The sequence below is a fragment of the Pangasianodon hypophthalmus genome, chromosome 18 (assembly GCF_027358585.1).
Source record: "Pangasianodon hypophthalmus isolate fPanHyp1 chromosome 18, fPanHyp1.pri, whole genome shotgun sequence".
NCBI classification, from domain to species: Eukaryota; Metazoa; Chordata; class Actinopteri; order Siluriformes; family Pangasiidae; genus Pangasianodon; species Pangasianodon hypophthalmus.
Genome location: NC_069727.1, coordinates 1294789 through 1322288, shown reverse-complemented (window position 1 = coordinate 1322288; position 27500 = coordinate 1294789). Strand labels below are relative to the sequence as shown.

The window sequence follows — 27500 nt, the reverse complement described above, 5'->3', positions numbered from 1 at the left end:
TTATTCTTCTTCTCTATCCGGAGTCGTGCGTCAGCCAGTAGGAGCGGGTCTGGGGGGCGGGGCTTCACTCACTCATGTAGAACTTTTATAAGGTTATTTTTTGCACACGTCAGTGTGTTCTGCTCTCACACACCAAGAGACTCCGCCCCCTCGACACACACACACACACACACACACATATACACACGCAGAATTGTTGCACGACTCAAAAAACAAAGGGAAAGAGAAAATATAGAAATAAGAAACAAAAGTGGAGAAGGCAGGCAAAAAATCTAAAAAAAAAAAAAAAAAAAAAAAAAGAATAAAAAAGAAAGAAGGGAGGAAAATGCACAAAATAAAAGATGTAATGAAAGAAGAGAGAAAATAATGTAAAGGAAGGAAGGAATGGAAAGAAAGAAGGGAAGAATAGTTTTTAAAAATAAGAGAAGAACTTTAAAAAGGACGAATAGAGCAAAAAATCAGAAATAAAAAGGCAAAAAAGGAGGAAAAGAATCAAAAGAAAAATAAATAGAACTAGAAAAGGAGAGAAAAGACTAAGAAGGAAGGTACAAGCAATGAAAAAAAGAAAAAATAGAAGAAGAAAAAAAGAAAGAAAGAGGAATAAAATCATTTTTAGTGTGTGAGATGGACAGTAGGACGGTGTGGATGAGTTATGAGGAAAAGGCGTTACAGTTACAGTATAAACATAATCATTTGTTTTTGTTTTGTTTCACTGAACAATTTTACTGTTGCTTTTCACAAAAACACTATTTTTTCATTTATTGTTTTTATTTTTTTATGTTTTATTTTGTTTCTTTTATTTTTCATTTGTTTCGTTTCTTTATTTTGCTTCTTCAGTTTGTTTAATTGTTTCTTTTTGTATTCTTTCATTTCTTTTGTTTTTGTTTTCTTTAATTTGGTTTTCTTTTCTTTATGTTTATTTATTTATTTTGACTCGTCTCTCGATTATTTCAGTAGTTTAGTAGAATTTCTTCTCCGGTTGCAAAACTTTAACGCAGCTTTGTGTAGGAAAAAAAAGCCCTGCTATATAAATGAACCTTAATCCAGTTAAATTAAGTAAATTAAACCTTAAATTAAATTAATGTGAATATGCACTTGTTCCGTTGTATTTTTTTCTTTTTCTTTCATTCTTGAAAGATGTTTTTTCTTCGTGGTGTTTATTTTGAAATGTCTAAGACGCAGTGCTCTTGGATTTTTTTCTATTTTTGGTGGTTTGTGTGTTTTCTCTTTGTAAAGATATTTTTTTCCCTGAAGGTGTGGATATAGAGGCGGCGAGGAAGGAGGAGGAGCGTATCATGCTGCGTGACGCACGTCAGTGGCTAAACAGCGGGCAAATAAACGACGTCCGGCACGCCAAGTCAGGAGGAACCGCGCTGCACGTCGCTGCTGCTAAAGGCTACACAGAGGTTTTAAAGTGAGTGATAATTCTAGTGTTATTTTTAGTTTCAATTATAACGTGAGACTGATGCAGAATACGAGGGATTGGGACCTGTGACCTGGTGGGCTTTAGGACCCTGAGGATTCTCACACGCTGCTGTATTTATTATTTTAAATCTTATTCTGTGTGTGTGTGTGTGTGTGTGTGTTTCAGGCTTTTAATCCAGGCAGGTTATGATGTAAATATTAAAGATTATGACGGCTGGACTCCTCTTCATGCTGCTGCTCACTGGGGGAAGGATGAAGCCTGCAGGATCCTGGTGGAGAACCTGTGCGACATGGACGTCGTTAATAAAGTGGTAATTCATCTCTATTAATGCGCCGCTCTGTCGTTAGTCATGTGTCACTACGTCGCCAGTGTGACGCGGTACTGAGATCAGGGAGTGATAGAGTGTGATGAATTTTAAACGAACGGCTGAATATACAAATCATCAGACAGATGGATGAGTGGATGGATGGATGGATGGATGCGTTTGTAAATAGATAGATGGAGGGGTAAATAAATGTAGGGGTGGATGGATAGATGGATGAATAGAGATTGATGAATGTTAGTAAATAGATGGATTGATTATTGGATGGATAGATAGATGGATATGTAGGTAAGTAAATGTTCTGATGTATAGGAGGATAGATAAATGAGTGGATGAATGGAGAAGGAAATGGATGGATGAGAAAAAAAATGGATGAGAAGACGGATGGGTGAGTGGGTGAATGGATGGGTGAGTAGATGGATGGATGAGGAGATGGATGGATGGGTGAGTAGATGAGTGGATAAGGAGATGGATGGATGGGTGAGTAGATGAATGGATAAGGAGAAGGATGGATGGGTGAGTAGATGAGTGAATGAGGAGAAGGATGGATGGGTGAGTAGATGAGTGGATGAGGAGAAGGATGGATGGGTGAGTAGATGGATGGATGAGGAGATGGATGGATGGGTGAGTAGATGGATGGATGGGTGAGTAGATGAGTGGATGAGGAGAAGGGTGGATGGGTGAGTAGATGAGTGGATGAGGAGATGGATGGATGGGTGAGTAGATGAGTGGATAAGGAGAAGGATGGATGGGTGAGTAGATGAATGGATGAGATTGATGTGTGAGTAGATGAATGAATGAGGAGAAGGATGGATGTGTGAGTAGATGAGTGGATGAGGAGATGGATGGATGGGTGAGTAGATGAGTGGATAAGGAGATGGATGGATGGGTGAGTAGATGAATGGATAAGGAGAAGGGTGGATGGGTGAGTAGATGAATGAATGAGGAGAAGGGTGGATGGGTGAGTAGATGAGTGGATAAGGAGATGGATGGATGGGTGAGTAGATGAATGGATAAGGAGAAGGGTGGATGGGTGAGTAGATGAGTGAATGAGGAGAAGGATGGATGGGTGAGTAGATGAATGGATGAGATTGATGTGTGAGTAGATGAGTGGATAAGGAGAAGGATGGATGGGTGAGTAGATGAGTGGATGAGGAGAAGGATGGATGGGTGAGTAGATGGATGGATGAGGAGAAGGGTGGATGGGTGAGTAGATGAGTGAATGAGGAGAAGGGTGGATGTGTGAGTAGATGAGTGGATAAGGAGGTGGATGGATGAGTGAGTAGATGAGTGGATGAGGAGAAGGATGGATGGGTGAGTAGATAAGTGGATAAGGAGAAGGATGGATGGGTGAGTGGATAAGGAGAAGGATGGATGGGTGAGTAGATGAATGGATGAGTAGATGAGTGGATGAGGAGAAGGATGGATGTGTGAGTAGATCAATGGATGACGAGATGGATGGATGCGTGAGTAGATGAGTGGATGAGGAGATGGATGGGTGAGTAGATGAATGGATGAGGAGAAGGATGGATGGGTGAGTAGATGAGTGAATGAGGAGAAGGGTGGATGGGTGAATAGATGAGTGAATGAGGAGAAGGGTGGATGGGTGAGTAGATGAATGGATGAGGAGATGGATGGATGGGTGAGTAGATGAGTGAATGAGGAGAAGGGTGGATGGGTGAGTAGATGAGTGGATGAGGAGAAGGGTGGATGGGTGAGTAGATGAGTGGATGAGGAGATGGATGGATGGGTGAGTAGATGAGTGAATGAGGAGAAGGGTGGATGGGTGAGTAGATGAGTGGATGAGGAGAAGGGTGGATGGGTGAGTAGATGAATGGATGAGGAGATGGGTGGATGGGTGAGTAGATGAATGGATAAGGAGAAGGGTGGATGGGTGAGTAGATGAGTGAATGAGGAGAAGGGTGGATGGGTGAGTAGATGAGTGGATGAGGAGATGGATGGATGGGTGAGTAGATGAGTGAATGAGGAGAAGGGTGGATGGGTGAGTAGATGAATGGATGAGGAGAAGGGTGGATGGGTGAGTAGATGAATGGATGAGGAGAAGGATGGATGGGTGAGTAGATGAGTGGATGAGGAGAAGGATGGATGGGTGAGTAGATGAATGGATGAGGAGATGGATGGATGGGTGAGTAGATGAATGGATGAGGAGATGGATGGATGGGTGAGTAGATGAGTGGATAAGGAGAAGGATGGATGGGTGAGTAGATGAATGGATGAGATTGATGTGTGAGTAGATGAATGGATGAGGAGAAGGGTGAATGGGTGAGTAGATGAATGGATAAGGAGAAGGGTGGTTGGGTGAGTAGATGAATGGATGAGGAGATGGATGGGTGAGTAGATGAATGGATGAGGAGAAGGGTGAATGGGTGAGTAGATGAATGGATAAGGAGAAGGGTGGTTGGGTGAGTAGATGAATGGATGAGGAGATGGATGGGTGAGTAGATGAATGGATGAGGAGAAGGATGGATGGGTGAGTAGATGAGTGAATGAGGAGAAGGGTGGATGGGTGAATAGATGAGTGAATGAGGAGAAGGGTGGATGGGTGAGTAGATGAATGGATGAGGAGATGGATGGATGGGTGAGTAGATGAGTGAATGAGGAGAAGGGTGGATGGGTGAGTAGATGAGTGGATGAGGAGAAGGGTGGATGGGTGAGTAGATGAGTGGATGAGGAGATGGATGGATGGGTGAGTAGATGAGTGAATGAGGAGAAGGGTGGATGGGTGAATAGATGAGTGAATGAGGAGAAGGATGGATGGGTGAGTAGATGAATGGATGAGGAGATGGATGGATGGGTGAGTAGATGAGTGAATGAGGAGAAGGGTGGATGGGTGAGTAGATGAGTGGATGAGGAGAAGGGTGGATGGGTGAGTAGATGAGTGGATGAGGAGATGGATGGATGGGTGAGTAGATGAGTGAATGAGGAGAAGGGTGGATGGGTGAATAGATGAGTGAATGAGGAGAAGGATGGATGGGTGAGTAGATGAATGGATGAGGAGATGGATGGATGGGTGAGTAGATGAGTGAATGAGGAGAAGGGTGGATGGGTGAGTAGATGAGTGGATGAGGAGAAGGGTGGATGGGTGAGTAGATGAGTGGATGAGGAGATGGATGGATGGGTGAGTAGATGAGTGAATGAGGAGAAGGGTGGATGGGTGAATAGATGAGTGAATGAGGAGAAGGATGGATGGGTGAGTAGATGAATGGATGAGGAGATGGATGGATGGGTGAGTAGATGAATGGATGAGGAGAAGGATGGATGGGTGAGTAGATGAGTGGATGAGGAGAAGGATGGATGGGTGAGTAGATGAATGGATGAGGAGATGGATGGATGGGTGAGTAGATGAATGGATGAGGAGATGGATGGATGGGTGAGTAGATGAGTGGATGAGGAGAAGGGTGGATGGGTGAGTAGATGAGTGGATGAGGAGAAGGGTGGATGGGTGAGTAGATGAGTGGATGAGGAGAAGGGTGGATGGGTGAGTAGATGAGTGAATGAGGAGAAGGGTGGATGGGTGAATAGATGAGTGAATGAGGAGAAGGATGGATGGGTGAGTAGATGAATGGATGAGGAGATGGATGGATGGGTGAGTAGATGAATGGATGAGGAGAAGGATGGATGGGTGAGTAGATGAGTGGATGAGGAGAAGGATGGATGGGTGAGTAGATGAATGGATGAGGAGATGGATGGATGGGTGAGTAGATGAATGGATGAGGAGATGGATGGATGGGTGAGTAGATGAGTGGATAAGGAGAAGGATGGATGGGTGAGTAGATGAATGGATGAGATTGATGTGTGAGTAGATGAATGGATGAGGAGAAGGGTGAATGGGTGAGTAGATGAATGGATAAGGAGAAGGGTGGTTGGGTGAGTAGATGAATGGATGAGGAGAAGGGTGGATGGGTGAGTAGATGAGTGGATAAGGAGAAGGATGGATGGGTGAGTAGATGAATGGATGAGATTGATGTGTGAGTAGATGAATGGATGAGGAGAAGGGTGAATGGGTGAGTAGATGAATGGATAAGGAGAAGGGTGGTTGGGTGAGTAGATGAATGGATGAGGAGAAGGGTGGATGGGTGAGTAGATGAATGGATGAGGAGAAGGGTGGATGGGTGAGTAGATGAATGGATGAGGAGAAGGGTGGATGGGTGAGTAGATGAATGGATGAGGAGAAGGGTGGATGGGTGAGTAGATGAATGGATAAGGAGAAGGGTGGATGGGTGAGTAGATGAGTGGATGAGGAGAAGGGTGGATGGGTGAGTAGATGAGTGAATGAGGAGAAGGGTGGATGGGTGAGTAGATGAGTGGATGAGGAGAAGGGTGGATGGGTGAGTAGATGAGTGGATGAGGAGAAGGATGGATGGGTGAGTAGATGAATGGATGAGATTGATGTGTGAGTAGATGAATGGATGAGGAGAAGGATGGATGTGTGAGTAGATGAGTGGATGAGGAGAAGGATGGATGTGTGAGTAGATGAGTGAATGAGGAGAAGGGTGGATGGGTGAGTAGATGAATGGATGAGGAGAAGGATGGATGGGTGAGTAGATGAATGGATGAGATTGATGTGTGAGTAGATGAATGGATGAGGAGAAGGACGGATGTGTGAGTAGATGAGTGGATGAGGAGATGGATGGATGTGTGAGTAGATGAGTGGATAAGGAGATGGATGGATGGGTGAGTAGATGAATGGATGAGGAGAAGGGTGGATGGGTGAGTAGATGAATGGATAAGGAGAAGGGTGGATGGGTGAGTAGATGAGTGAATGAGGAGAAGGATGGATGGGTGAGTAGATGAATGGATGAGGAGATGGATGGATGGGTGAGTAGATGAGTGGATAAGGAGAAGGATGGATGAGTGAGTAGATGAATGGATGAGATTGATGTGTGAGTAGATGAATGGATGAGGAGAAGGGTGAATGGGTGAGTAGATGAATGGATAAGGAGAAGGGTGGTTGGGTGAGTAGATGAATGGATGAGGAGAAGGGTGGATGGGTGAGTAGATGAATGGATGAGGAGAAGGGTGGATGGGTGAGTAGATGAATGGATAAGGAGAAGGGTGGATGGGTGAGTAGATGAATGGATAAGGAGAAGGGTGGATGTGTGAGTAGATGAGTGGATGAGGAGATGGATGGATGGGTGAGTAGATGAGTGGATAAGGAGAAGGGTGGATGGGTGAGTAGATGAATGGATAAGGAGAAGGATGGATGGGTGAGTAGATGAATGGATGAGATTGATGTGTGAGTAGATGAATGGATAAGGAGAAGGATGGATGGGTGAGTAGATGAATGGATGAGATTGATGTGTGAGTAGATGAATGGATAAGGAGAAGAGTGGATGTGTGAGTAGATGAGTGGATGAGGAGATGGATGGATGGGTGAGTAGATGAGTGGATAAGGAGATGGATGGATGGGTGAGTAGATGAATGGATAAGGAGAAGGGTGGATGTGTGAGTAGATGAGTGGATGAGGAGATGGATGGATGGGTGAGTAGATGAGTGGATGAGGAGATGGATGGATGGGTGAGTAGATGAGTGGATAAGGAGAAGGGTGGATGGGTGAGTAGATGAATGGATAAGGAGAAGGGTGGATGGGTGAGTAGATGAATGGATGAGGAGAAGGGTGGATGGGTGAGTAGATGAATGGATAAGGAGAAGGGTGGATGGGTGAGTAGATGAATGAATGAGGAGAAGGGTGGATGGGTGAGTAGATGAGTGGATAAGGAGAAGGGTGGATGGGTGAGTAGATGAATGAATGAGGAGAAGGGTGGATGGGTGAGTAGATGAATGGATAAGGAGAAGGGTGGATGGGTGAGTAGATGAGTGGATGAGGAGATGGGTGGATGGGTGAGTAGATGAGTGGATAAGGAGAAGGATGGATGGGTGAGTAGATGAATGGATAAGGAGAAGGGTGGATGGGTGAGTAGTGTGTTTTTAACTGTTGTTGATATGATTGTGTTAAAACATGTTCTAATGTAAATAAATGACATTAATGTAATGAAAATTTACAGCATTTAGTGATTAACCTCTGTGTGTGTGTGTGTGTGTGTGTGTGTTCAGGGTCAGACGGCGTTCGACGTGGCTGATGAAGATGTTTTGGGATATTTAGAAGAATTACAAAAGAAACAGAATCTGGTGAGGATTTTAGTTTGAATGTAATAACATGCAGATAATAACACGTAATAACATAAGGAGAGTGAAGTAGACGAGGGTCACTGTACAGATTCTATAGCTCTTATAGTTTCTATAGATTATATAGCCGATGTACATTTTATAGATTCTATAGCTCTTATAGATTCTATAGATTATATAGCTGATGTACATTTTATAGATTCTATAGCTCTTATAGTTTCTATAGATTATATAGCTGATGTACATTTTATAGATTCTATTGCTCTTATAGTTTCTATAGATTATATAGCTGATGTACATTTTATAGATTCTATTGCTCTTATAGATTCTATAGATTATATAGCTGATGTACATTTTATAGATTCTATTGCTCTTATAGATTCTATAGATTATATAGCTGATGTACATTTTATAGATTCTATTGCTCTTATAGATTCTATAGATTATATAGCTGATGTACATTTTATAGATTCTATTGCTCTTATAGATTCTATAGATTATATAGCTGATGTACATTTTATAGATTCTATTGCTCTTATAGATTCTATAGATTATATAGCTGATGTACATTTTATAGATTCTATTGCTCTTATAGATTCTATAGATTATATAGCTGATGTACATTTTATAGATTCTATAGCTCTTATAGATTCTATAGATTATATAGCTGATGTACATTTTATAGATTCTATTGCTCTTATAGATTCTATAGATTATATAGCTGATGTACATTTTATAGATTCTATAGCTCTTATAGATTCTATAGATTATATAGCTGATGTACATTTTATAGATTCTATTGCTCTTATAGATTCTATAGATTATATACCTGATGTACATTTTATAGATTCTATAGCTCTTATAGATTCTATAGATTATATAGCTGATGTACATTTTATAGATTCTATAGCTCTTATAGTTTCTATAGATTATATAGATATTGTAGATTATATAGCTGTTATTGATACTATAGATTATATAGCTGATATGGATAGAGTATAGAGTATATGGATGATACGGATTATAGAGTGTATAGAGTATATGGATTATATAGAGTATATGGATGATACGGATTATAGAGTGTGTATAGAGTATATGGATTATATAGAGTATATGGATGATACGGATTATAGTGTGTATAGAGTATATGGATTATATAGAGTATATGGATGATACGGATTATAGAGTGAATAGAGTATATGGATTATATAGAGTATATGGATGATACGGATTATAGTGTGTGTATAGAGTATATGGATTATATAGAGTATATGGATGATACGGATTATAGTGTGTATAGAGTATATGGATTATATAGAGTATATGGATGATACGGATTATAGTGTGTGTATAGAGTATATGGATTATATAGAGTATATGGATGATACGGATTATAGTGTGTATAGAGTATATGGATTATATAGAGTATATGGATGATACGGATTATAGAGTGTATAGAGTATATGGATTATATAGAGTATATGGATGATACGGATTATAGAGAGTGTATAGAGTATATGGATTATATAGAGTATATGGATGATACGGATTATAGAGTGTGTATAGAGTATATGGTTGATACGGATTATAGAGTGTGTATAGAGTATATGGATGATACGGATTATAGTGCGTGTATAGAGTATATGGATTATATAGAGTATATGGATTATATAGAGTATATGGGTGATACGGATTATAGAGTGTATAGAGTATATGGATTATATAGAATATATGGATGATACGGATTATAGAGTGTATAGAGTATATGGATTATATAGAGTATATGGATGATACGGATTATAGAGTGTATAGAGTATATGGATTATATAGAGTATATGGATGATACGGATTATAGAGTGTGTATAGAGTATATGGATTATATAGAGTATATGGATGATACGGATTATAGAGTGTGTATAGAGTATATGGATTATATAGAGTATATGGATGATACGGATTATAGTGTGTATAGAGTATATGGATTATATAGAGTATATGGATGATACGGATTATAGTGTGTGTATAGAGTATATGGATTATATAGAGTATATGGATGATACGGATTATAGTGTGTGTATAGAGTATATGGATTATATAGAGTATATGGATGATATGGATTATAGTGTGTATAGAGTATATGGATTATATAGAGTATATGGATGATACGGATTATAGAGTGTGTATAGAGTATATGGATTATATAGAGTATATGGATGATACGGATTATAGTGTGTATAGAGTATATGGATTATATAGAGTATATGGATGATACGGATTATAGAGTGTGTATAGAGTATATGGATTATATAGAGTATATGGATGATACGGATTATAGTGTGTATAGAGTATATGGATTATATAGAGTATATGGATGATACGGATTATAGAGTGTATAGAGTATATGGATTATATAGAGTATATGGATGATACGGATTATAAAAGTGATAATGTGTAATGTAAATGAGGAGTTGTGTAATGTGATGATGATGATGATGATGATGATCTGTTCTCGTGCTCCAGCTGATGAGTGAAAAGAAAGACGCTAAGAAATCTCCTTTGATAGAGACCACCACTACAGCGGATAATAACCAGTCCACTAAACCGGCCGTGAAGAGGTGAAGAACGAGTGCACACACACACACACACACACTCACACGCACACTCACCCCATTGTAGTATTATTTATTTAAATTTATTGTGTTTATTGTGCACGCTTCAGTAAGGAGACGCTGTTACTAGAGGTGGAGAAGAACGCTCCTCACATCGAGAACCTGGAGTCGGAGAAAGCTGATGAGGAAGAGGAGGGGAAGAAGGACGAGTCCAGCTGCTCCAGTGAGGAAGAGGAGGAAGACGACTCAGAGTCTGAGAATGAAGCAGGTGGGACACACACACACACACACACACACACACACACACACACACACGGACACGGACATGGACATGGACACACCTCTATTTATTATTTTAATTTTATTCAATATATATTAATTAGATGTTTTTCTTTCCTGTCATTAATTTATTGTTTGTTATACAGATTTATATTTATTGTTTTTATGATTATATTTATTATAGTTTTATTCATTCTTTATCAAAAACATTCCAGATTGTTTTTTATTGACATCATTATTATTATTTATTCCTCCTGTTTTTATTTCTGCTCTTATTATAGTTCAGTGATTTATTGTTTAGTATTTGCTTATTTATATATTTTATTTTATTTTTTTCTTGGTATTACAAATTAAATTTATTGTTTTGTAATTATATTTGTTATAGTTTTATGAATTATTTATACACCTTATTTCTAGACTTTTTTGTTTATTTTTGCTTGTATTACTTTTTCTGTGTGTGTGTGTTATACTTGCTCATCTCTGAATATCTTTCATTTATTTATTATTATTAATTAAATTTTAAATTTTTAACAAGAATTATAATTTAATTATTTAAATGATTAATTGTTTTATATCTTATTTTCTTAATTTTGAAAAAAAAAAGTTAAAATCACACTATTTCTGTGTGATTATCTAAATATTCTCTATTTTTCTGTTATATTCATTGATTTTTTTAATTGGCTTTTCCATGTATTATTAATTTTATTTGTGTTTTTTAATTGATAATTTTTTAAATAAATTATATTTTTATTGATTTTTTAAAAAATTATATGCCTGTATTAGATATTATTTTTCATCAGCATCATCTTTTCTTCCTCTCTCTGTTCCAGATAAGACCAAATCAGCCGCTCCGGTCAGCAACTCCACCAGCGCTGTCCCCGCCCCCACCATCCCAGTCTCCGCCTCCAGCAACACTCCAGCCACGCCCACCTCACCTGTCAAAAAGGTACGCACTCTGATCACACTGCTGGACTGGTGCATATGGAATTTTGTTTAAAAAAATCACATGGAGACATTAAAGCTCTGCCGCATGTCGCGCTTAGCATCCGCACTACTTTCTGACGCGTGATTGGCTGGTGTGGGACTGGGGTTGATGATGTCATTGTGTTGCGCCACTTCACAGAACGAGTGCTTTTATTTTCTACTCTGTAAATATTCTGGAAATCTTTACTGTCTGAAATGTGTGAGAGAGAGTGAGTGTGAGAGAGTGAGTGTGAGAGAGTGAGTGTGAGAGAGAGAGTGTGAGAGAGAGAGTGTGAGAGAGAGAGTGTGAGAGAGAGAGTGTGAGAGAGAGAGTGTGAGAGAGAGAGTGTGAGAGAGAGAGTGTGTGAGTGAGTGTGTGAGTGAGTGTGTGAGTGAGTGTGTGAGAGTGAGAGAGATTGTGTGTGTGAGAGAGTGTGTGAGAGAGTGTGTGTGAGAGTGTGTGTGAGAGTGTGTGTGAGAGTGTGTGTGAGAGTGTGTGTGAGAGTGTGTGTGAGAGTGAATGTGTGAGTTTGAGTGTGTGTGTGTGTGAGAGAGAGAGAGAGATTGTGTGTGTGTGTGAGTGTGTGTGTGAGTGTGTGTGTGAGTGTGTGTGTGAGTGTGTGTGTGAGAGTGTGTGTGAGAGAGTGTGTGTGAGAGAGTGTGTGTGTGAGAGTGTGTGTGTGAGAGTGTGTGTGTGAGAGTGTGTGTGAGAGTGTGTGTGAGAGTGTGTGTGAGAGTGTGTGTGAGAGTGTGTGTGTGTGCTGCCCTCTAATGTACCTTCAGAAGAACTGAATCTGCTACTCAAAGAAACAGACGCAATCTGTTCACACTCTTTTCCACTCCTGTTTTCTCTCCCTCCCTCTCCGTCTCTCTCTCTGTCTGTCCCTTTACCTCTTTGTCCATCTCCCTTTCTTGCTCTCTCTCTCCCTCTCTCCCTCCTCCTCTGTCTCTCTCTCTCTCTCTCTCTCTCTCTCTATCCCTCTCCATCCATCTCCCTCCCTCTCCTTCTCTTGCTCTCTATCTCCCCGTCCATCTCTCTTTCTCTCTCGCTCTCTCTCTCTGTCTCTGTCCCTTTACCTCCCTGTCCATCTCTCTCTCTCTCTCTCTCTCTCTCTCTCCCTCCCTCTGTCTCCCTCCCTCTCCCTCTCTCTCTACCCCCCCCCCCCCCCCCCCCCCCCCGGTGTGTGTTTGTGCTGTAGTGTGATTTTATATCTGCGCTGGGCGAGGCCTGTCCTGCATTGTGGCGTCAGGGCTTGAGAAAAACAGGCATTTCGCTTGTGCCCAATAAAGTGATGGTGAGGCTTCGAGTGTGCTCCTCCCCCCAAAAATTAATAAACCCCTCCCATTACCACGTTCCTAACCAATCAGAACACGGGCTGGTTAATCTGAGCCTGTAACCTCTGTGCATGGTGATGTGTAGTGTCACTAAAACGGGTTTATTCTGTAGATCTGTTTAATACTGCTGTGTTGATTTATTCTAATGACATCATACACTGATTAAAACATCAGGCTGATACAATATTTATTCATTTTCATTTTATTTTATTTATTAATGTGCACACAGCTTTTGTGAAGCCCAAGGGTACCTCACAAAGCGTGAAGACTCTCACACACTAATGTGTGTGTGTGTGTGTGTGTGTGTTTACCATGAGGTGATGGTTGACCTCCAGAATAATTCTCTCTCTCTCTCTCTCTCTCTCCTCCCCAGGTGAGTGTACCTGCAGGTAAAGTGTCTCCTAAAGAGGAGGAGAGGAAGGACGAGTCGCCGGCGTCATGGAGACTGGGCCTGAGGAAGACAGGAAGTTACGGAGCGCTGGCGGAGATCAGCGCCACCAAAGAGGCTCAGAAGGAGAAAGACCTGAGCGGGGTGATGCGCTCGGCCTCCTCGCCTCGCCTCACCACCTCACTGGATAACAAGGACAAGGAGAAGGTGTGTGACGCACAGAGGCCACGCCCACCTTTACTGAGACGCAAAGGCAACACCTCATTCACTCAGACCAGTGACTGTATGATGTAGATATGAGTGGACGTTGTAACAGGGAGTCAAACGTGACGCCAAACTGTCTCTGAGGCCCTCTAGTGGCTGGCTGTAGTGCAGTTTTTAACTCCGCCCATTCCCATGTTAGTGACTGGGACAGACAGCAAAATACCACAAATTATTTTCAGGAAAGCTGTTCTTTCATTTCACACGTTCAGTTGATCCTGATCCTGTTATCTCTCCGGATATTTTTCTGTATGATAAATGTGTTTCATAGGAGTTACTGGGAATAAATAACTGCTAATAAATAGCGACTTACTAAAGTGATTTGAAGTCTCTATCAGAATGTATTTATTGATAGAGACTTCACATCGCTTTTGTAAGTCGCTCTGGATAAGGGCGTCTACCAAATACTGTGAATGTAATAAATAGAAGGGCGTGGTTGATGAGGTGATGGACAGTTTTCCAACACACACCTGGAGCTCTGGACAGCTCCAAGGCAGCTAAAACTCGCTACATTTATTAATAGTTTATGATTGACTGTCTGATCTTAGCGCACGCTCGAAGTAGCTTGGTAATGGAAAAGTGACTGGCTAACAACTTCACTGAGACTGACACGGAGGCCACGCCTCCTTTACCGAGACTGACACAGAGACCACGCCCCCTTTACCGAGACTGACACAGAGGCCACGCCTCCTTTACTGAGACTGACACGGAGGCCACGCCTCCTATATTGAGACTGACACAGAGGCCACGCCTCCTTTACCAAAACTGACACAGAGGCCACGCCTCCTTTACTAAAACTGACACAGAGGCCACGCCCCCTCTACTGAGACTGACGCAGAGGCCACGCCCCCTTTACTGAGACTGTCACAGAGGCCACGCCCCTCCACTGAGACTGATGCAGAGGCCACGCCCCCTTTACCGAGACTGACACAGAGGCCACGCCCCCTTTACTGAGACTGACACAGAGGCCACGCCTCCTATATTGAGACTGACACAGAGACCACGCCCCCTTTACTGAGACTGCCACAGAGGCCACGCCCCCTTTACTGAGACAGTTGCAGAGGCCACGCCCCCTTTACTGAGACAGGTGCAGAGGCCACGCCTCCTTTACTGAGACAGGTGCAGAGGCCACGCCTCCTTTACTGAGACAGGTGCAGAGGCCACGCCCCTAATAATAATAATAATAATAATAAAATATGCACATATATGTCTTTGTTTTGGTCAGGAGAAGGAGAAGTCTCTGGCGTATGTGGCTCCCACTTTCCCAAGAAGACACCCGAGTGCATCAGACATCGACGAGAAAGAAAACAGGTGTGTGTGTGTGTGTGTGTGTGTGTGTGTGTGTGTGTGTGTGTGTGTGTGTGTTGTTGAGCACACCCCCTGCTGTTCACTGCTGTGTGTTGCAGTGTGAGATGTAACTGTAGCTCAGCATGCAGTGTGTTTGCTCTTAAAGCAGTTCTAAGTTTAAAAGAAAAAATTATATATATATTTTTATTATAAAACCTAATTATTATGTAATATGTGACATAATATTCTCAAAATTATCAACAGTTCACTGAAGTAAATATCAATATAAGACATTTTTATATAGATTATTCTTGACATTTAATAGTGTTTAATGATTTTGCACGAAACCCACAAATATTTTATTTTATTTGTATTTATTTATATTTATAGGGCAGTCATATGGTAACAGAAGAAATTAGAATTTTGCTAAAAAATTAAGCTGTTAAATGAAAAAATGTCCTACAGTCTAATTATTTTCACCAGTAAAATAGTTATGTTTTGGTTTTACTATAATTTTACTAGTAAACCAAAGTTATTATATCACAGTTACATCAAATTACACACGTTCTTTTAACAACACAGAGTTTTTATCGTGCCTCTCACACATGGGAGCACTTTACGTGTGTGTGCGCGTGTGTGTGTGTACATGCCATGGTTCTACTGTAGTCTCTGGTTCTCAGGGACTCGGCGGCTAGTCTGGTGCGCAGCGGCTCTTACACACGGAGACGCTGGGAAGAAGATCTGAAGAACAACGACACAACCTCCTTGAACCGAACGTCCAGCTACCAGCGCAGGTTAGCTTTTATCTAGAACTGAGCTCAACTCCGCCCTTTATCTAGAACTGAGCTCAACTCCGCTTTTATCTAGAACTGAGCTCAACTCCGCCCTTTATCTAGAACTGAGCTCAACTCCGCCCTTTATCTAGAACTGAGCTCAGCTCCGCCCTTTATCTAGAACTGAGCTCAACTCCGCCCTTTATCTAGAACTGAGCTCAACTCCGCCTTTATCTAGAACTGAGCTCAACTCCGCCCTTTATCTAGAACTGAGCTCAACTCCGCCTTTATCTAGAACTGAGCTCAACTCCGCCTTTATCTAGAACTGAGCTCAACTCCGCCCTTTATCTAGAACTGAGCTCAACTCCGCCCTTTATCTAGAACTGAGCTCAACTCCGCCCTTTATCTAGAACTGAGCTCAACTCCGCCCTTTATCTAGAACTGAGCTCAGCTCCGCCCTTTATCTAGAACTGAGCTCAACTCCGCTTTTATCTAGAACTGAGCTCAACTCCGCCCTTTATCTAGAACTGAGCTCAACTCCGCCCTTTATCTAGAACTGAGCTCAGCTCCGCCCTTTATCTAGAACTGAGCTCAACTCCGCCCTTTATCTAGAACTGAGCTCAACTCCGCCTTTATCTAGAACTGAGCTCAACTCCTCCCTTTATCTAGAACTGAGCTCAACTCTGCCTTTATCTAGAACTGAGCTCAACTCCGCCCTTTATCTAGAACTGAGCTCAGCTCTGCCATTTATCTAGAACTGAGCTCAACTCCGCCTATATCTAGAACTGAGCTCAACTCCGCCTTTATCTAGAACTGAGCTCAACTCCGCCTTTATCTAGAACTGAGCTCAGCTCTGCCATTTATCTAGAACTGAGTTCCACCCACGCTCTGTGTAGAACTGAGCCCAGCCTTTATCTAGAACCGAGCTCAACTCAGCTTTATCTAGAACTGAGCTCAGCTCCGCCTTTATCTAGAACTGACCTCACCCTGGCCTTTACCTAGAACAGAGTTCACAGCCTTTATCTAAAACTGTCTAGAACCGGATGTGGGTTAGGTGTTGGTTATGTGGAACTGAGCACATGTTAGCCTTAATCTAGATTTGACTGCAGTGCCTTTATCAAGTTAATTAGAACATGTGCAAAGTAGCCACCGGTCTCACTGTATTGGTTTTTCTGGAGATGGCTGTGAATGAGTCTTTATTTGGAACCCTTTATTTGGAAGCTTTCTCATTTCATTCAAGTGCCCTCTTACTAACAAAACCATTTAATCCATTTAATCATTAGAAAGTAAAACAGAATTTTAAATGTATAATGCTAAGCTGTATGTACCTCTTGCATAACTAATAGCTCTATATAAAAGCCTACTAGTCCACGCTAACATTAAATGCTATTATTTAAACAGTTAATAGCATTTACTAGCTTACCTTGTCACCCCTCATTGCTTATGCAGTTATACTATGATATTTTAACAGTGCTATGCATGTGCTTATGTTTTTAAATGTGTTTCTCTGAGGATGTGTTGATAATCAAGATGTCTACCTGTCCTTCGTCAGCTGCACCTCTGACACCTGGTTTCTGTCTTGCAGTAGAGTTTTTGCTGATAAAATCTAGCTAATTCAGAATGCTGGAAGTACAGCAGAAAGCAGGGGGCCTCTGGGAACACAGCAGAACTTGGAGTGTACTGGGAGCTAGGAGTGTACTAGTAGGTTGGAAGAAGTAGGGGGATACTGCAATGACAGCGGAACTAGAGGTATACTGTGAGGACACTAGAAACTAGGGGGATGCTAGAAGGACAGTGGGAACTTGATGGAATACTGGAAGGACAGTGAGACCTTGAGGGAATACTGGAAGAACAGTGGAAACTTGAGGGAATACTGGAAGGACAGTGGAAACTTGAGGGAATACTGGAAGGAAAGTGGAAACTTGAGGGAATACTGGAAGGACAGTGGAAACTTGAGGGAATACTGGAAGGACAGTGAGAACTTGAGGGAATACGTGGAGGACAGTGAGAACTTGAGGGAATACTGGACGGACAGTGGAAACTTGAGGGAATACTGGAAGGACAGTGAGAACTTGAGGGAATACTGGAAGGACAGTGAGAACTTGAGGGAATACTGGAAGGACAGTGGAAACTTGAGGGAATACTGGAAGGACAGTGAGACCTTGATGGAATACTGGAAGGACAGTGGAAGCTTGAGGGAATACGTGGAGGACAGTGAGACCTTGAGGGAATACTGGACGGACAGTGAGAACTTCAGGGAATACTGGAGGGATAGTGAGAACTTGATGGAATATTGGAAGGACAGTGAGAACTTCAGGGAATATTGGAAGGACAGTGAGAACTTGATGGAATACTGGAAGGACAGTGGGTACTAGGTGAATACTGGAGGGATAGTGGAAACTTGATGGAATACTTGAAGGACAGTGGGAACTAGGGAGACACTGAAAGGATAACAGGAGCTAGGGAGACACCAAAAGGACAAAGGGAAGTAGGGAGTACTGGATGGACCTACTAGGGCGATACTGGAAGAATAGCGGGAACTAGAGGGATACTGGAAGAATAGCGGGAACTATAGGGGTACTGGAAGGATAGCAGGAACTAGATGGATACTGGAAGGATAGCGGGAACTATAGGGATACTGGAAGGATAGCGGGAACTATAGGGATACTGGAAGGATAGCGGGAACTGTAGGGATACTGGAAGGATAGCGGGAACTATAGGGATACTGGAAGGATAGCGGGAACTATAGGGATACTGGAAGGATAGCGGGAACTATAGGGATACTGAAGGATAGCAGGAACTAGGGGGTTACCGAAAGGACAACGAACACTGAGGAGGTATCGTAAGGAGAGTGGAAATTAGGGAATACTGTAAAGGCAGCTAGAGGTTTGAGGGGTACACCAGAAGGACAGTGGGAACTAGGGATACTGAATGGACAGTGAAATCTTGTGAGCATAGTGTTCCCTGATTTTCTTGCCTCCTAATATAATGTCATCTGGTCAGCTAAGGGAACATAAACTGGTCTAGTATTTGTTCATGTTCTTTAGGTCTATAGTGATTTGGGATGGAGCTCTTGAGCCGTACTCTGAGTTAGTGATTAAGAGAAGCCAAGGAATGTGTTTGATTGATTCTTTGAAATTGTGTCTATACTTACATAAGTGTGTCAGTGCACATGTATGTGTGTGTGTGTGTGTGTGTGTGTGTGTGTGTGTGTGTCTGTAGATAGATTTGTGTCTGCGTAAACACGTACAGTGGGACCCTACAGTCTGAGTGCACTACCAAGATGTGTAGCTATTTTATCAATTATCAAACACCCACTATGATTATATGAAATAATCAGTTCTCAGCCATGTACTCAGACTCAGGACCCGGCTGTAGGTGAGTGTGTGTGTGTGTGTGTGTGTGTGTGTGTGTATATATGTGTGTCTTCACGTCTTGCTAACAGTCACGCACTCTGCAGCACGTCACACACTTTAACACTTGGCCGAAGCAGCAGCTCTCGCGATCTTCCTGCAAAATCATCTTCGGCTTCCAGTCTGGATCCTAACAGCACTAAAGCCTCATCATCCTACTACCAGTCTTACAGCATACACCGCAGGTACACGCACACCCTCACACACAGACACACACACACGCGCACACACACTTACGCACGCACACTGTCACTCTTTATTTCTGTAGGTGTGTTGCCATGCAAATGTTTCACTAAATCTTTGATGAAAATTTGTCAAAAGTATGAGAACAAAAATTATTTACAATAATTTGGCTTATTTGCATCATGTCTGAATGACAGTAATTACAATTGTCTGAGTCCATGTGATTGATCTGACGTCACATAATAAACAAACATTTCAGGACCCATGGTAGCACCTTCCACAGGTAAAGGTGATGATGGAAGGATTTTACAAGCTTCTCATTATTCTCTAATATAGTGACCTCACCAATAGTGGCGCTGTTCCAAATTGTGTACCGCAAGGCTGTAGGGTGTCCCATTTCTGTTTTTAGGCTTTTACAGGCTGCTCAAGAGCAAATCTGTGTGCTGTTACTGCACCCTTTGGTGAAGTCCAAACTGAAGGAGACTTTCTTACCTAAAACCCCTGCAGTTATTTGGCCCAATCACAGTGAAGGGGTTTGTAGAGGGTTTAATGTGAAGGCCAGTGACAAGGGACACTGGAAGGACAGCAGGAATTAAGGGGATACAGGAGGATACTGGGAATTAGAGGGATACTGGTAGGGTATTGAGAACCAAGGGGATACAGGAAGGTCAGCTGCAATTAGAGGTATACTGGAAACACAGCGGGAACTAGAGGGATATCAGAAGGACAGCGGGAACTAGAGGGATATCAGAAGGACAGCGGGAACTAGAGGGATATCAGAAGGACAGCAGGAACCTAGAGAGAGATCAAAAGGACAGCAGGAACTAGAGAGATATCAGAAGGATAGCAGGAAATAGAGAGAGATCAAAAGGACAGTGGGAACTAGAGAGAGATCAGAAGGACAGCGGGAACTAGAGGGATATCAGAAGGACAGCGGGAACTAGAGGGGTATCAGAAGGACAGCAGGAACCTAGAGAGAGATCAAAAGGACAGCAGGAACTAGAGAGATATCAGAAGGATAGCAGGAAATAGAGAGAGATCAGAAGGACAGCGGGAACTAGAGAGAGATCAGAAGGACAGCAGGAACTAGAGAGAGATCAGAAGGACGGCAGGAACTAGAGAGAGATCAGAAGGACGGCAGGAACTAGAGAGAGATCAGAAGGACGGCGGGAAGTAGAGAAAGATCAGAAGGACGGCGGGAACTAGAGAGATATCAGAAGGACGGCGGGAACTAGAGAGAGATCAGAAGGACAGCGGGAACTAGAGAGATATCAGAAGGACAGCAGGAACTAGAGAGAGATCAGAAGGACGGCGGGAACTAGAGAGAGATCAGAAGGACAGCAGGAACTAGAGAGAGATCAGAAGGACGGCGGGAACTAGAGGGATATCAGAAGGACATCGGGGACTAGAGGGATATCAGAAGGACAGCAGGAACTAGAGAGAGATCAGAAGAACAGCGGGAATTATGGGGACACTGGAAGGACAACGGGAACTAAGGGGATACTGGAGGTCACTGGGCATCAGAGAGATACTGGTAGGGTGGTGGGAACCAAGGGGGTACTGGAAAGTCAGCTGCAATTAGACATGCAATTAGGCAGAAGCACAGTGGGAACTAGTGGGATATCGGAAGGACAGCAGGAACTACTGAGGTAGTGGAAGGATAACTGGAACCAGAGGAATGCTGGATAGAAAAGGGAGTCCTAGGGCGATACTGGAAGGACAGGGGTCCACATGGTCTACTTTTGGTGAAGTCCAAGCTACCGCAGTCTCTCTTAGTTAAAACTCTTTGTGATCATTTGCGAGGCCCAATCACAGAGAAGGGGTTTGTTGAGAGTTAAACTTTATAGCCAACAACAGATGGATGGAAATACACACTGCTGTTACGCACAAACACACACGCTCACTGCATCATGTGGCTCCTGCTGTGTTTTTTGTGTGTATGTTTGGAGAAGATTAAAATGTTGTCGATCGCTATGAGTGGCATTATGTATGTGATAGTATATTAAACTTCATTAATGTGTTTAGTTTGAATCCACAGGTGTTTTCATTGATTTTTTTTTTTTTTTCTTAAAATAACTTTTGGACTTCACCAAAAGTAGACCATGTGGATTTTTTTTTTTTTCTTAAAATAAAAAAATGGGGTGTCAAGATTGCGTTAAGTTAATTTTGTGTGTGTAGCGGATCGTTTGGAAGGAGGCAAGACGACGCTGTGAGCTCCACTTCCTCCACTGTTACCACGACGACAAGCTCCACCTCCACTACCACTATTACCTCACCTACAGGACACCGCAGTGTGTCCAGGTACACACACACACACACACACACACACACACACACATATATATATATAAGTACACACAAACAGGTTTATCCTTGTTATGGAATTTGTGTCTTTAATCAGTATCTTTAGAGTTTGAAAAACTTAAGAGTTTATTTTTGCATTTGAAACTTTGTTGTATCAAGCAAGAGTGAGTCATCCTTTGTGTTTGTATTTTTTACCCTGTGTTTTAACTAGCACGCTATCTCTCAGCTCATTCTTAATCTATTTTGACAGGCTAGAGAACAAAGTACACATATTAGATGTGGATAAAATACACAGAGAGCACAGATAATAAAAATACACACATCAAAACGAGCCGAAAGGGATGGTTACTTTCTCTACGCTGTTTTTCAGATAGTTATCTAGAGTTAGTGGGCGAGCTCACATGTCTTATATCACAGTGCTGCAACCAAGAGGTTTTACTCTTTCACCTCACGTTAATATGCACAGTAAAGTTTTTATTCTCAGAACCCTTTTTTTTTTTCTTCAAAACTGAGGATTTCTCACACTACACTACTATGTGCACATACATATGCGGTTTGGTGATGTAGAAAGGCGTTATGACGTTTTATATTTATAGGTATTTATAAATTTTGTATTTAAAAACAGTGTTCACAATTAATATTCACAAACCTCAGTGAGGCTCCATAATCTACTTGAAGCCCCGCCCCTGGATCATACGGCTATAAAGCAATAATTCACCACTTCAGCAGCTTTCTTCTGCATAGATTTTCACCAAACACGATAAATCTGGTCTGTACAGGGAGCAGACTCTCTGAGTGTTTACTGATTATTTTTCGCACTGGATACAAATGAAATTTATACGTAAATTGTTCGTAGGAACAGTTACTCATGAAATGTGCTGTTCCTGAAAATCCAGTTAGCTGGGTAAAATGTTTAAATTCTGCATTTCTCTCCTGGGTTTTTTGTAAATTTATGTATAAGGAGTCTCACTAAAGTGAACCTTGATGGATCTGCTTTAAATCGTATAATAGTCGATGAGTTACTGTGATTTTATATACATTGTATATATACGTTGTCAAGTTTAAATCTTTTTTTTTTTATTTTAATTTAATGAACGTTTTGTGAAACTCCATCACATCATATTGATGACTTGAAAGAAAGTTATTCCAAAACAAATAAGACTTGCTGTTTAGTTAGGACAAAAGTAATGGCACCCCATAAAAGGAGGAGGAGTTAGTGTGTGTCTATGCTAGCCGACGCGCTGCAGTAGCCGAGCTGCATTACTGGAAGATTTAGCGCATGCCGAGCTTAGGAGCTGTTCTTACATTCTTTAGTCTTTTTGACATGTTCAGGCTTCTCAAGTCAAGTGGCTTTCTTGTCATTTCAACCATATACAGCTAGTTAGTACACAGTGAAACGAAACAATGTTCCTCCAGGACTATGGTGCTACATAAACCAAAACACAGAACTACAGTAGACATTACATGTATTTACATAAAATGCACAGTACAAACATGTACAGACGGCACAAGACAGTACAAAAATGATCAAAACATGACAGTGGGCACGGTGAGTAACAGTGCAACACTGACTAGCACACAGTACTAATTGTACTCATTGAGTTTAATAGAGTTATGTGGGTGTGGCTAAATCCAAATCAGCTGTGCTGTGATTTATGCATGTGTAAATCTTTAGGTTGCTTTGGCCATGAAAACATTTACACTCGTCTTTACTAAAAGGTGGATAAATGACACCCAGTGCGCGCGTCGCAATCCACGTTACGAAATATTCTTCACTAAGATGCTTGCAGTATCAGTTTTCTACCAGAGAGGCTGACATTCAAGACTCTTATACCTTTCTGCTTTAGTGGCATTTCTGAAGAAAGAACATGGAGATTTCTGTCTACAGAATTTTTTTTTTTTTATTACATTTTAGCTGCATTAAAAAAAAGCTAAAGAAACAAAAACACTGAGTGTATCTGAAGTAAGGAGAATATTGTGTACATTTGAATTTTTTTCAGCCACCTGGTTATAGCGATGCGTATGTTTCCGTAGGTATTGGTCCGAGGATGGTGCTGAGAAAGAGAAGGAGTCGGCGACTGTAATCCCCACCATTAACACTGCAGCCACCACCACCACCACCACCACACACACTACTGCAGGAGACGGCAGAGAGAGACGCAGGTACGCTCGTAAAGAGACACTTCCGCTCTTCTAATAATGCAAATTAAAAAATTATGGCTCTGAAGCTGTTCTTATGCTTTAAATCAGAAATTTATTATTGTTAAATTAATTGATAATGGTTGTGTGTGTGTGTTTGTGTAGATCATACCTCACTCCTGTGCGTGATGAGGAGTCAGAGTCTCAGAGGAAAGCTCGATCTCGACAGGCTCGACAGTCCAGAAGGTCCACACAGGTACTCCTCCATCTCAACACCTCTTTCTGTAACGCTCTATATTTCACCTGTCACCTATATTTATATATTTGCCTCCTCACTTATGCTCTTTTTCAGGGTGTGACCTTAACTGACCTCCAGGAGGCGGAGAAGACCATCGGACGCAATCGTCCGACTCGGTCCCGAGAGGAGGAGAAGGAAAAAGAAGAGAAGGAAAAACAAGACAAGGAGAAGCAGGAGGAGAAGAAGGAGGCGGAGACGAAGGAGGACGACTATCGATCACGCTATCGCTTCGAGGAGGTGAAGAAAGGAATATTCGATGAATATGCAAATAGGATACACGCCCTAAACCCTAAACTCACCATACTCCATCCTGTTTTTTTTTGTAAATCGCTGTTACTTTGACAACATGTGCATCATTTGCATATTGGAATCTGATTGGCTGTTATAATTTATGACTCAGTACAACCTGTTTCTGACTTATTCAACACTAAACCGTGTTTTCAGGAGAGATTTTCTGGAGTTTTTTTAAATAACATTTCAGAATTAGGGCATTTGGTCACAAAACCGCATAAAAATTATATAAAAATTTTACTAATAGTTGTTAAATTAATAATGAATAATTTACTGTAGTGTGACTAATTAACTTGTTTGTAGTTACAGGAGAGAAGTCTAACTCTAGTGTGTGTGTGTGTGTGTGTGTGTGTGTGTAGCGTTACCGCACTCCCTCCTTGAGCTCATCCACTTCCATTACTGTGCCGTCGTCCACCGTCACTTCTTCATCCCTCTACACTTCCTCCTCCTCTTCCTCGCTGAACCGCCCTGACAGTCTGAGTGGAATCACGCCCAGCTACAGGAGCTCCGCCCGCGACGCTGAGAAAGGTAACATGCTAAAAACACGGCTTAATGATCAAGACCTAATCTGACTGTGTGAAAACGCTAGCTCTGATTGGCTGCTGCTTGTATTGTATAATAAAACTATTCTACAGTACGGTATTGAATAAAATTTAAACCCAACTGACTGAATAAAGCTAAAATATTTTTTTAAACAGATTAAAACACAATGATAAAGGAATTCAGTTAATCCAGAATACACATTGGCTTTATTTTGACTTTTAGTATCAAATCCTGTTTGTTCCTCAGTATAGTCATGTGATGCGGCTTGTGTATGATCGGTGTTAGATGATGGTTGGTGTGTTTGTGTGTGTGTGTGTGTTCAGATAAGAAAGAAGAGGAGAAGGAGGGAGAGGATAAAACTCAGCCTCGCTCTATACGTGATCGCAGACGCCCTCGAGAGAAACGACGCTCTACCGGAGTCCCATTCTGGACCCAAGATGTACAGTTACCTATATTAATACACGCGCGCACACACACACACACACACACACACACACACACACACACACACACACCCCTTTCACATAAACACAACATGGAGAAGTGTACTGTTAAAGTATAAAACCAGTAAAACTGGATCTGTGTGTTACAGAGCGATGAGAATGACCCAGAGCAGCACTCGGACTCAGAGGAAGGAAGCACTAAAGCAGAACCTCAGGTACCATCATCTTACCTTCACTCTGAGACTAGGACTAACCGAGAGTCAGAGCTCTAAATACCGAGACTAACCGAGAGTCAGAGCTCTAAATACCGGGACTAACTGAGAGTCAGAGCTCTAAATACCGGGACTAACCGAGAGGCAGGGCTCTAAATACCGAGACTAACCGAGAGTCAGAGCTCTAAATACCGGGACTAACCGAGAGTCAGAGCTCTAAATACCGAGACTAACCGAGAGTCAGAGCTCTAAATACCGGGACTAACCGAGAGTCAGAGCTCTAAATACCGGGACTAACCGAGAGTCAGAGCTCTAAATACCGGGACTAACCGAGAGTCAGAGCTCTAAATACCGAGACTAACCGAGAGTCAGAGCTCTAAATACCGAGACTAACCGAGAGTCAGAGGTCTAAATACCGGGACTAACCGAGAGTCAGAGCTCTAAATACCGGGACTAACCGAGAGTCAGAGCTCTAAATACCGGGACTAACCGAGAGTCAGAGCTCTAAATACCGGGACTAACCGAGAGTCAGAGCTCTAAATACCGAGACTAACAGAGAGTCAGAGCTCTAAATACCGAGACTAACAGAGAGTCAGAGCTCTAAATACCGGGACTAACTGAGAGGCAGAGCTCTAAATACCGAGACTAACCGAGAGGCAGAGCTCTAAATACCGAGACTAACCGAGAGGCAGAGCTCTAAATACCGAGACTAACCGAGAGGCAGAGCTCTAAATACCGGGACTAGCCAAGAGTCAGAGCTCTAAATACCGAGACTAACCGAGAGGCAGAGCTCTAAATACCGGGACTAACCGAGAGTCAGAGCTCTAAATACCGAGACTAACCGAGAGGCAGAGCTCTAAATACCGGGACTAACCGAGAGTCAGAGCTCTAAATACCGGGACTAACCGAGAGTCAGAGCTCTAAATACCGAGACTAACCGAGAGGCAGAGCTCTAAATACCGAGACTAACCGAGAGGCAGAGCTCTAAATGCCGGGACTAACCGAGAGGCAGAGCTCTAAATACCGGGACTAACCGAGAGGCAGAGCTCTAAATACCGAGACTAACCGAGAATCAGAGCTCTAAATACCGAGACTAACCGAGAGTCAGAGCTCTAAATACCGAGACTAACCGAGAGTCAGAGCTCTAAATACCGAGACTAACCGAGAGGCAGAGCTCTAAATACCGAGACTAACCGAGAGGCAGAGCTCTAAATACCGGGACTAACCGAGAGGCAGAGCTCTAAATACCGAGACTAACCGAGAGGCAGAGCTCTAAATACCGGGACTAACCGAGAGTCAGAGCTCTAAATACCGGGACTAACCGAGAGTCAGAGCTCTAAATACCGAGACTAACCGAGAGGCAGAGCTCTAAATACCGAGACTAACCGAGAGGCAGAGCTCTAAATACCGGGACTAACCGAGAGGCAGAGCTCTAAATACCGGGACTAACCGAGAGTCAGAGCTCTAAATACCGGGACTAACCGAGAGTCAGAGCTCTAAATACCGGGACTAACCGAGAGTCAGAGCTCTAAATACCGGGACTAACCGAGAGTCAGAGCTCTAAATACCGGGACTAACTGAGAGTCAGAGCTCTAAATACCGAGACTAACAGAGAGCCAGAGCTCTAAATACCGGGACTAACTGAGAGTCAGAGCTCTAAATACCGGGACTAACTGAGAGTCAGAGCTCTAAATACCGAGACTAACAGAGAGCCAGAGCTCTAAATACTGGGACTAACCAAGAGCTGGAGGTCTAAAACTGACACCAAGATTCAGAGCTCTGAGGACTAGGACTAACTGAGAGCCAGAATTCTAAAGACTGAAGTAACCCTAAAGTCAGAGCTTTAAATACTGAGACTAACTGAGAGTCAGAGCTTTAAATACT

The 27500-nt window shown here is 42.3% G+C and overlaps 1 protein-coding gene across 10 annotated transcripts in view; it reads left to right on the top strand.

The window, feature by feature from the left end:
* ppp1r12a (protein phosphatase 1, regulatory subunit 12A) overlaps positions 1 to 27500 on the top strand; it is a 94161-nt gene that overhangs the window by 48233 nt on the left and 18428 nt on the right. For 8 of the 10 annotated variants that reach the window (XR_008304713.1, XR_008304712.1, XR_008304714.1 and 5 more), the window contains exons 4-20: positions 1255 to 1414; positions 1592 to 1736; positions 7824 to 7898; positions 10416 to 10510; positions 10615 to 10772; positions 11614 to 11729; positions 13455 to 13676; positions 14956 to 15041; positions 15698 to 15811; positions 19251 to 19388; positions 21565 to 21687; positions 23725 to 23853; positions 23995 to 24085; positions 24182 to 24364; positions 24778 to 24946; positions 25285 to 25400; positions 25554 to 25619. Coding sequence is in view for 6 of the 10 variants with exons in the window: in XM_053241694.1 (XP_053097669.1) it covers positions 1255 to 1414; positions 1592 to 1736; positions 7824 to 7898; positions 10416 to 10510; positions 10615 to 10772; positions 11614 to 11729; positions 13455 to 13676; positions 14956 to 15041; positions 15698 to 15811; positions 19251 to 19388; positions 21565 to 21687; positions 23725 to 23853; positions 23995 to 24085; positions 24182 to 24364; positions 24778 to 24946; positions 25285 to 25400; positions 25554 to 25619 (2186 nt within the window). In the remaining 4 variants the exon portion in view is untranslated. The remainder of the gene's footprint in view (positions 1 to 1254; positions 1415 to 1591; positions 1737 to 7823; positions 7899 to 10415; positions 10511 to 10614; positions 10773 to 11613; positions 11730 to 13454; positions 13677 to 14955; positions 15042 to 15697; positions 15812 to 19250; positions 19389 to 21564; positions 21688 to 23724; positions 23854 to 23994; positions 24086 to 24181; positions 24365 to 24777; positions 24947 to 25284; positions 25401 to 25553; positions 25620 to 27500) is intronic. The other 2 variants (XR_008304715.1, XM_053241695.1) reach the window with 1 other exon arrangement.